At 44.6% G+C, this 10,847-nt stretch overlaps 1 protein-coding gene across 1 annotated transcript in view; it reads right to left on the bottom strand.

The window, feature by feature from the left end:
- The window catches only part of LOC120059765 (kinesin-like protein KIF13B), a 36,022-nt gene extending 26,864 nt beyond the window's left edge, over positions 1-9,158 (bottom strand). Inside the window, exons 1-7 of the mRNA XM_039008818.1 lie at positions 9,134-9,158; positions 8,516-8,727; positions 6,821-6,881; positions 6,045-6,137; positions 5,711-5,891; positions 4,518-4,605; positions 3,721-3,855 (exon numbers count right to left, since the gene is read on the bottom strand). Coding sequence (XP_038864746.1) covers positions 3,721-3,855; positions 4,518-4,605; positions 5,711-5,891; positions 6,045-6,137; positions 6,821-6,881; positions 8,516-8,727; positions 9,134-9,158 — 795 coding nt within the window. The remainder of the gene's footprint in view (positions 1-3,720; positions 3,856-4,517; positions 4,606-5,710; positions 5,892-6,044; positions 6,138-6,820; positions 6,882-8,515; positions 8,728-9,133) is intronic.
- Positions 9,159-10,847: the final 1,689 nt, after the last annotated feature.

The raw sequence follows: 10,847 nt of genomic DNA, 5'->3' as shown, positions 1-10,847 counted from the left end.
AAAGAATGTACGCGTGAGATTTTACGCTAAATATATAGAAAGAGAGAGAGAGAGATGGGGTGAGTGAATGATGTGAGCAAGAAATTATAGAGATGGGGGTGGGGGTAGAGAGACAAAGGGCAGTGGGGGCAGAGGGGGGTGTGTGCATTATTTTCGGAGTCGTGTGTGTGTGTGTGTGTGTGTTACATCCGGCGTCGTGCTGAGTGGGAATAGAGATTACAGTGAGTTGTGAAAACAAAGACTGCCCTTGTCCCCAGAGAGAGCAAGAGAGGAGAGAGAAGAACGAGAGAGAAGAGAGGAGGAGAGGAGAGAGAGGAGAAAAAGCATGAAACAGGGTGGACCCGAGTCAAAAATGATTTGACGTATTTGGCTGATACCTCATTAAATGTGGAATTTAGTATATTTTAAACTCTTAGGTCATCTAGTTGAGTAACAATCTTGCAGGATTTCCCCTAGTATTTGCCTACGGTTTAGTTAATGTGCCGTTGCAACTTCATCCCCCTTTTCTAAAGATGCTAAACTTCCTTCTCTCTCACCATGGCACTCCCAAAGCAACATCTCAGAGACATTCACATTACTCTCTGTCAACAGGCCCCTGTGAATTTGCATAGGACTGAGTTTCCATGGAGATTAGTAAAGGGAGGATAAAGCCAAGTGAACCTCAGCAGAAATAGGAGGCCCAAAGACGCTCTTTATCTCAGTGTGTGTGTGTGTGTGTGTGTGTGTGTGTGTGTGTGTGTGTGTGTGTGTGTGTGTGTGTGTGTGTGTGCACACCGAGGCGGACAGCCTTTATTTGTGCATCAGTTTAAATGATCAGACTCAGACTATATTTAACTCTGTATCCATTCCACCACAGGTGCACCTGGGGCTGCGTTCAGCAACAGCAACACAACAAGGTATCAAACTGTTACAGCCTCCAAAAGGGAAGCTCAGTCAACAATGTGCAACACTTTAGATCAGGGATGGGCAACTTTGATGGGGGGGTGGGTGCCACAACAAAAAGCTACCGACATCCATACCACACATGCAGTCAGAGCTGGCCCTAGGGTTTTGGGGGCCCTAAGCACCACCCACATCAAGATCATTTTTAGAGCTAATTTCCTGCAATTGTAAACATTTCGCCATGGGGTGTAGAGAAAACGTACCAGTTTTAAAGCAAGTTTGTTGCAATTCCACACATATGGGGTTAGAGAGCAATGTTTGCAGTTTTTAAAACATCTGACTAACAAAATCAATGGGGGCCATCCGGTCAGTAATTCAACCATGATTACTAACTCAGCAAAAAAAGAAATATCCCCGCACTGTCAAACTTAACATGTGTAAATATTTGTATGAACATAATAAGATTCAACAACTGAGACATAAAATGAACAAGTTCCACAGACATGTGACTAACAAACATGGAATAATGTCAAAATCAAAGGTAACAGTCAGTATCTGGTGTGGCCACCAGCTGCATTAAGTACTGCAGTGCATCTCCTCCTCATGGACTGCACCAGATTTGCCAGTTCATGCTGTGAGATGTTACCCCACTCTTCCACCAAAGCACCTGCAAGTTCCTGGACATTTCTGGGGGGAATGGCCCTAGCCCTCACCCTCCGATCCAACAGGTTCCAGACGTGCTCAATGGGATTGAGAAACGGGCTCTTCGCTGGCCATGGCAGAATACTGACATTCCTGTCTTGCAGGAAATCGCGCACAGAACGAGCAGTATGGCTGGTGGCATTGTCATGCTGGAGGGGCATGTCAGGATGAGCTTGCAGGAAGGGTACCACATGAGGGAGGAGGATGTCTTCCCTGTAACACACAGCATTGAGATTGCCTGCAATGACAACAAGCTCAGTCCTATGATGCTGTGACACTCCGCCCCAGACCATGACAGACCCTCCACCACCAAATCGATCCCGCTCCAGAGTACAGGCCTCGGTGTAACGCTCATTCCTTCGACGATAAACGCGAATCCGACCATCACCCCTGGTGAAACAAAACCGCAACTCGTCAGTGAAGTGCACTTTTTGCCAGTCCTGTCTGGTCCAGCGACGGTGGGATGTGCCCATAGGCGCGACGTTGTTGCCGGTGATATCTGGTGAGGACCTGCCTTACAACAGGCCTACAAGCTCTCAGTCCAGCCTCTCTCAGCCTATTGCGGACAGTCTGAGCACTGATGGAGGGATTGTGCGTTCCTGGTGTAACTCGGGCAGGTGTTGTTGCCATTGTGTACTTGTCCCGCAGGTGTGATGTTCGGATGTACGGATCCTGTGCAGGTGTTGTTACACGTGGTCTACCACTGCGAAGATGATCAGCTGTCCGTCCTGTCTCCCTGTAGCGCTGTCTTAGGCGTCTCACAGTACGGACATTGCCATTTATTGCCCTGGCCACATCTGCAGTCGTCATGCCTCCTTGCAGCATGGCTAAGGCACGTTCACACAGATGAGCAGGGACCCTGGGAATCTTTCTTTTGGTGTTTTTTTTTGAGTCAGTAGAAAGGCCTCTTTAGTGTCTTAACTTTTCATAACTATGACCTTAATTGCCTACCATCTGTAAGCTGTTAGTGTCTTAACGACCGTTCCACAGGTGCATGTTCATTAATTATTTATGGTTCATTGAACAAACATGGGAAACAGTGTTTAAACCCTTTACAATGAAGATCTGTGAAGTTATTTGTATTTTTACGAATTATCTTTGAATGGCAGGGTCCTGAAAAAGGGACGTTTCTTTTTTCGCTGAGTTTACAAGATCAGACATATAAAAAATGCCTATTGACCCGACATGAGAGAAAAACTGCTGATGCACAACCAAATTTCAAAATTGCACCTTGTACATTCTACTATTCTAACTCTCAAAGGTAAGTTGAGACCCGACTGAGTTTTTTGGGGTAATTGATCTGCGGGCCTACAGCGGGCCTACAGCTGCCCATCCCTGCTTTAGATTAACTGCCTGCGTTACATTCGTTAGGAAGAGTGTTCCCAAACATTCTGAAATGTGTTTAATTTGAATGAGCTTTTTTGAAATACTGATGTGGATAATAACATATGACTGTCCTTATGGGGATAAGAGGTTCACTTGTCTGTTCCAGCCTTAATTGAGCCTTATTTGACCCAAACTAGAATAAACTGTTCCAGCCTTTTTTTTCTGAACTAGAATCAACTGTTCCACTCCTGCATTATTCACCCTGTGTGCTACCCATATAATGCAGGGAGACCAGGGTTGGGTGATCAGGTGACACACGCACAAACACAAGCTCACAACACACACACAAACATACAGTCCCAGGGTTGGATAACCAACCAGGTGTGGATAAAACAGGAGCAGGCTAACACAGCAGATCAGCTGACATCAAGACAGACAGAGAGAGCACTTCATTACTTATTTACAGGTTTCCTGGAGGATGACATCACTAGCTAGTTCCTGAACAGTAGAAACTAGGGCTCACTGACAGGACAGACAGTCTCTCTGGGACACTACTACCCTCAGTGACCCGATTCAACTAGAGGGAAACAGAGTGATATGACGAAGACGAAGTAGTCACAAAACATTACAGCAGTCGACTAAGATGTTACGGGGGAGAGGTTGGATTAACCGTTGCGTAAGAACCAGTTGGAGAGTGTGTGTGTGTCCGTGAGTGTTTGTGTGTGTGTGTGTGTGTGTCTTACCCCAAACTGTAGGTCTTTGAGTGTGTGTGTGTGTGTGTCCGTGAGTGTGTCTGTGTGTGTGTCTTACCCCAGACTGCAGGTCTTTGAGTGTGTGTGTGAGGATGATGTTGAAGACAGCGTGAGATCTGCTACTCTCCTCGTTCATGTTGGTGGCAGCCACCGTACGAGACTTATTCCCCTCCGACATCAGAGACTCAATGTCCTAGAGAATAGATAGGAGAGAGGGAGGGATGGATGGATGGAGAGAGAGAGGGGACAAGGATGGAAGGCCGGGGGGGAGGTAAGAAGAAGAGGAACAGGGGACAGAAGGCAGGACATGGGGGGATGGAGATAGGGTTGGAGGGAAGAAGAGAGAGGGGAAGGAAGAGAGAGAGATAGATAAATACATACTTTTCTCCAGAGAAAGCAACCCTCTTGAGCAGGGCTGAATAGTAACTTACCACCGATATGTGAACAGCTGTCAAAGTCATTAGCCATGGTAAGCCTTGAATCCAGGGAGTGTGAAGTGAGAGAGAGAGTGTGTGTGTGTGTGTGTGTGTGTGTGTGTGTGTGTGTGTGTGTGTGTGTGTGTGTGTGTGTGTGTGTGTGTGTGTGTGTGTGCAGTCAGCCTTCAAGTCAGTGTGTTGATTAAATAAGTGTGTGTGTGTGTGGTTAACTCAGTTGAATTGTTTTCTTTTTGACATGGCTCATCTAACAGAGCTCTCAGCTCCCACACCCCTCTCTACGCTCTCCTCTATACGCCAACCCAGAACATGAAGATTTCATATCTATTATTTACCATCATATCAATTCTGTTGTTTATGAATCTAGAATAAAGGTCATATCAGTAGTCATTCTACTAGTGATGATAGTGGTGTAGTGTACCTTGTAGCTGGCCACAGCCAGGCGTGACAGGCCGTCCACGTACGGCCCCAACACCTTGTGCTCCCTCACTCTAAGAGCCTGCCTGCTCCTGGGAGGGGGGGGGGGGGGGACACATATCAATGTGGTTAACTACAAAAACAAACAGTCATCATGCTTCCATGTTCTATCAACAAAAATGTTTTTGTTAATAATCTCAAATAGTATTTTATTTGAGATGTATCCCACTACGCCAGGGTCGTGCATCAGCAGCCACTCAATTAGCCCACGTCAGTAAACATTGTTTTAGACTGGTAAGAGTCTAGTGGCCAGCTGTCTAAACTAGGCGTAAGCATGGTCCAATTACTTAACTGTAAACGTCTGCCTCCACCATATGTCAAAATGTGTAGAATTGCATCAACTTGCTTTAAAACAGCAGCATTTTCTCTACGCTCCATCGTAAAATGCGCTGAATGGCAGGAAATATAACTTTAAAACGTAATTTATTTTTATCTTCACTGTCACAAGGGGGAACTGCTAAAACGTTTTGCTTGCAAAGTGGTGGGTGTGGTATGGATATGGGTACGCAGACCCACAAGCCACTGCGGCCCCTCACCAGTTCAATTTTGTGGCCTCCACCCCCATCAAAGTTGCCCATCCCTGCTCTACACTCTCCGACATTCTGTGTATAAGTAACAGTTCTCCAAATAGAATGTGCAATAGCCAGATCAATACAAGTGGAATATCAATAGACTCCATATTGAGCTACAGGCTCTACATCATCCTCTGTAGCGTGGCAGACTGACTGCATATGGCTGGACCATGTAGAGCCTCCTACTCCTGTGACATGCATCTCTGTTATTCTATAGATTGCTTTAACAGAGGTGACGGGGTCATAACCTTTGGGGTCAATCGGGGTGCCATAGGAGCTCTGAACAGACAAGCGTGTGCGAAAGCAATGGGGCCCAGTTCTGAAATGTGTTTGGAAATTATGTACTTGCTTCCTCAGAGTGTAATCACAGATAGGCGAAAGCTATGTCATTGAACCACTGCTTATACCAATCTAATTGTGTTAGAAAAGTGACTAGACTTCAAGGAAGAGAGGAAGCATGTTTAAACTGGGGCCACTGACAAATTATAGTATATTCCAACAAATAACTCAAACAAAACAAGAGTCCAAGAAGTGGTTAAAGGTCAATATTCAGGGTCATACGTACCCTTTGGGGTCGAGGAGGTCGCGGACCTTCTCGTTGTATATCTCCATGTAGGAGACCTCTATGGTGAAGCCTTCCCCCTCCCGCTGCTCCTGCAGGGTGCGGTCAAACAGAGAGCTGCAGAGCCGCGGGATCAGACCTGGAGAGTCCACAGAACCCATCATGGTGTACGACTTTCCCGAACCTGGAGGGACACGCAGCCAATCGATGAGAGCAGCCGTTAGGAGACAACCAATGAACTTCAACCGGTTTTAAACTTGAAACTGTAAAGCTCCGTTCCATGCCAACAATATGAGGCCAGTTAGTAGTATCATAACGTACCAGTGTCATAACATACCTGTCTGTCCGTAGGCGAAGATGCAGGCGTTGTAGCCCTGGAAGGCGTTGTGCAAAAGACTCTCCCCAAGGCACTGGAACACCACGTCCTGACCTGGAGACAACCACCAGACAACGTTACACAATACAATCATATTAATTATACAATATAAAACCCTACAATATGACTTGACTGATCCCCGTCGGGGTGATTTAGAAATCATCTGGAGCACACTAACACAATTACAAGATAATGGACACGTTATGCATGTGTAAGTGTTAATTCATATAGGACCTTCAGACTGTATACACGAACAGTGTGAGAAACAGCATTAGGTACAATAGGCCCTAGTTGGGTTTTGGCCTACAGCACAAAGAGGTGGATGACTAGCAGGTCTGACAGGAATATTTGACATTTAAATTAAGCCAAACACCTAGAGATCCATCCAAGCAAGTAAACAACAAAGAAAATTCAGGTGGTATCCTTAGTCACTGTAGAGAAAGAATAAACTTCTGAAAATACTTGAAAACCACCTGGACAGACCTATACATGGGGTGCGTTCAACAGGACGCACCGTTTTGGAACATTGAGATAGAAATATGTTGCATAGAACAAATAGGCCTCTGTAGGCCGTCATGTAGAACAAGGAATAGTGTCGACTCTATTTGTGGCATTTCTACCTGCAACGTTCGATAACGTTTGGCAACTGAATGTGGCCTACTAAATATACTGGAGGAGGAAGAGCAGAGGGAAGGTAGTGAGGAAAAGGGGTTAAAGAGAGGGAAACAAAAACTGACCCGCAAACTTGTCCTTTTCCGACTCGTCCATGGACCAGAAACAGTAGTCATAGGCAAAGGTCTGAGGGGACGAGAGACACAATGACACAATAAAACAAAATAGTTTACAACACATTTATAACAGCTGTTATCCAGCGGGCAAAACACTTTGAAATGATCAGTTGAAATGACATTATGACATTATTATGATGTTATTTCTGACAGTTTTTCCCCGTTGGGTGGTCCGTGTTGAGCACAGGCAGTGATAAACATGGCATACAAGTTAGCCTAACAGTTTTTGAACATGTCAATATACAGTCGTGGCCAAACGTTTTGAGAATGACACAAATATTAATTTTCACAAACTCTGCTGCCTCATTTTGTATGATGGTAATTTGCATATACTCTAGAATGTTATGAAGAGTGACAAGATGAATTGCAATTAATTGCAAAGTCCCTCTTTGCCATGCAAATGAACTGAATCCCCCCAAAAACATTTCCACTGCATTTCAGCCCTGCCACAAAAGGACCAGCTGACATCATGTCAGTGATTCTCTCGTTAACACAGGTGTGAGTGTTGACGAGGACAAGGCTGGAGATCACTCTGTCATGCTGATTGAGTTCGAATAACAGACTGGGAGCTTCAAAAGGAGGGTGGTGCTTGGAATCATTGTTCTTCCTCTGTCAACCATGGCTACTTGCAAGGAAACACGTGCCGTCATCATTGCTTTGCAAAAAAGGGCTTCACAGGCAAGGATATTGCTGCCAGTAAGAGGAAAAACATCAGGGAGAGACTGATATTCTGCAAAGGGTACAGGGATTGGACTGCTGAGGACTGGGGTAAAGTCATTTTCTCTGATGAATCCCCTTTCTGATTGTTTGGGGCATCTGGAAAAAAGCTTGTCCGGAGAAGACAAGGTGAGCGCTACCATTAGTCCTGTGTCATACCAACAGTAAAGCATCCTGAGACCATTCATGTGTGGGGTTGCTTCTCAGCCAAGGGAGTGGGCTCACTCACAATTTTGCCAAAGAACACAGCCACGAATAAAGAATGGTACCAACGCATCCTGCGAGAGCAACTTCTCCCAACCATCCAGGAACAGTTTGGTGACAAACAATGCCTTTTCCAGCATGATGGAGCACCTTGCCATAAGGCAAAAGTGATAACTAAGTGGCTCGGGGAACAAAACATCGATATTTTGGGTCCATGGCCAGGAAACTCCCCAGACCTTAATCCCATTGAGAACTTGTGGTCAAACCTCAAGAGGCGGGTGGACAAACAAAAACCAACAAATTGACAAACTCCAAGCATTGATTATGCAAGAATCAGTCAGGATGTGGCCCAAAGTTAATTGACAGCATGCCAGGGCTGATTGCAGAGGTCTTGAAAAAGAAGGGTCAACACTGCAAATATTGACTCTTTGCATCAACTTCATGTAATTGTCAATAAAAGCCTTTGACACTTATGAAATGCTTGTAATTATACTTCAGTATTCCATAGTAAAAGCTGACAAAAATATCTAAAGACACTGAAGCAGCAAACTTTGTGAAAATTAATATTTGTGTCATCCTCAAAACTTTTGGCCAGTGAACAAGTACAATTGCTATATAATCACAGCTCCACAAAGTAGCTAGTGTGTCAACACAGAGACCATTAACAGCATTGACAACCAAGCATTAACACAAATCAGTAGTAATGTACTGGACAGGGCTTACCTTGGTCTGACTCCTGAGGAAGTTCACACAGGCGTTAGAGGTCAAAGGATGGTTACATGGGTAGAGAGAGAGAGAAGGATCATATCTCAGACACCAATGTAAACAAACACCAGTGGTGTAATCATTAGTGCACACCGTAGCAAATGGTTGCAAACAGGAAAACTCTTTGCAACAACACCAAGAGTTTCTATTGGACAAATTCAGGTAGGTCCCTGTTTAGTTCTGTTTGCTTCTGTCTGGTTCCTAGTGAATACACACCTGGACATTTTTATGTACTGTAGTGTACACCCAGACAGTAACAGGATTTTCTAAGACTGGTAAAAATAATAAAGTCTGTCACTGCGTCATGGATACACATTGGTGAATGACATATTAATATCCATCTATAAAAACCAAAGACCACAAGGTTGTTAGCCTGTCTGTCTGTCTGTCAATAACCATTTTATTTGAAGTAGGCCACACAGTTTATGAGCACAATATGGTCTATCAGACTGGTGAAAGAGATTACATCCTATTATCAATCGTGTGATCGGCACTTGATAACAAGGGAAGAAAATAAAGATTACAGGGCTGTCTCAATGACAGGCCTACAGATCATAAAATACACAGTATTCATACTGTCAGAGGTCTGCAAATCCGCCATTCCTGATAAATGAGGAACAAAAAATACAAAAAATAATCACATCTCCCAACTGAAACAGGATGCAGCATGGGTAATAGAGCTAACATGAATCAAGATGCCTATTCATAAGAATGTAGGCTTGCTTCCACTCAAACTTCCTGCTCTCTCCATTTCTCTCAGTATTTGACACTCTTTCTCTCGCTCTCTAAAATGTTCAGTCCTGTGGGTGCCGAGGCCTGGAGATGATAAACCCTTGTTTACGACAATGTTTCAATGTTACTCAATCAGGGTGGGATATTAACTCATGCCAAATGCGGGTACATTTTGTCGTCATTGGCCGGGTAAGAATGTCTATTTCACCAGCCACATTTGCAGGTGGTCACACAGAGCATTTGGCTACCAAAGTGTGACTTTGTCATCGTGTTTCTTGGCTATTTACATTATTTGTTCACATGCTAGGTTGTTTTTCAATGTTAGTTTGAGTTTGCTGCAAATCATCTGCTTTTTGGCGATTATTGGTGTAATTATGATGGGGGGCGGGGGGGAATGGGAAAGAGAGTAAAAGACAAACTCACAGAATGACAGAGGGAGAGTCGAACAGAGCAGCAAAATAAAGGATTTGTATCTTTCCCTTTCAAGACGATGCGATATGTACAATTGAAGTTGGAAGTTTAAATACACTTTTTCCAACAATTGTTTACAGACAGATTATTTCACTTATAATTCACTATCACAATTCCAGTGGGTCAGAAGTTTCCAGAAAATGATGTCATGGCTTTAGAAGCTTCTGATAGGCTAATTGACATAATTTGAGTCAATTGGAGGTGTACCTGTGGATGTATTTCAAGGCCTACCTTGAAAAGTGCCCCTTTGCTTGACATCATGGGAAAATCAAAAGAAATCAGCCAAGACCTCAGAAAAAAAAATTGTAGACCTCCACAAGTCTGGTTCATTCTTGGGAGCAATTTCCAAATGCCCTAGGGTACCACGTTCAACTGTACAAACAATAGTACGCAAGTATAAACACCATGGGACCACGCAGCCGTCATACCACTCAGGAAGGAGACGCGTTCTGTCTCCTAGAGATGAACGTACTTTGGTGCGAAAAGTGAAAATCAATCCCAGAACAGCAGCAAAGGACCTTGTGAAGATGCTGGAGGAAACAGGTACAAAAGTATCTATATCCACAATAAAACAAGTCCTAAATCGACATAACCTGAAAGGCCGCTCAGCAAGGAAGAAGCCACTGCTCCAAAACCCGCGTCGTCCGGGTTAGGGAGGGTTTGGCCGGCAGGGATATCCTTGTCTTATCACGCACTAGCAACTCTGTGGCGGGCCGGGTGCAGTGCACGCTGACCAGGTCGCCAGGTGTACGTTTCCTCCGACACATTGGTGCGGCTGGCTTCCAGGTTGGATGGGCATTGTGTCAAGAAGCAGTGCGGCTTTGTTGGGTTGTGTTTCGGAGGACGCATGGCTCTCGACCTTCGCCTCTCCCGAGTACTTACGGGAGTTGCAGCGATGAGACAAGACCAATTGGATACCACGAAATTGGGGAGAATTTTTTTTTTTTTTTTTTTTTTTTTTTTTTTTTTTTTAATAGCTGTGCAGCTATGTGTGGTGTGCCAACCCTGACAGAGCTTGAGAGGACCTGCAGAGAAAGGGAGAAACTCGCCAAATAAAGGTGTGCCAAGCTTGTAGCGTCATACCCAA

Source organism: Salvelinus namaycush, chromosome 15 (genome assembly GCF_016432855.1).
Source record: "Salvelinus namaycush isolate Seneca chromosome 15, SaNama_1.0, whole genome shotgun sequence".
NCBI lineage: Eukaryota > Metazoa > Chordata > Actinopteri > Salmoniformes > Salmonidae > Salvelinus > Salvelinus namaycush.
This window is presented reverse-complemented; position numbering and strand designations above follow the sequence as displayed.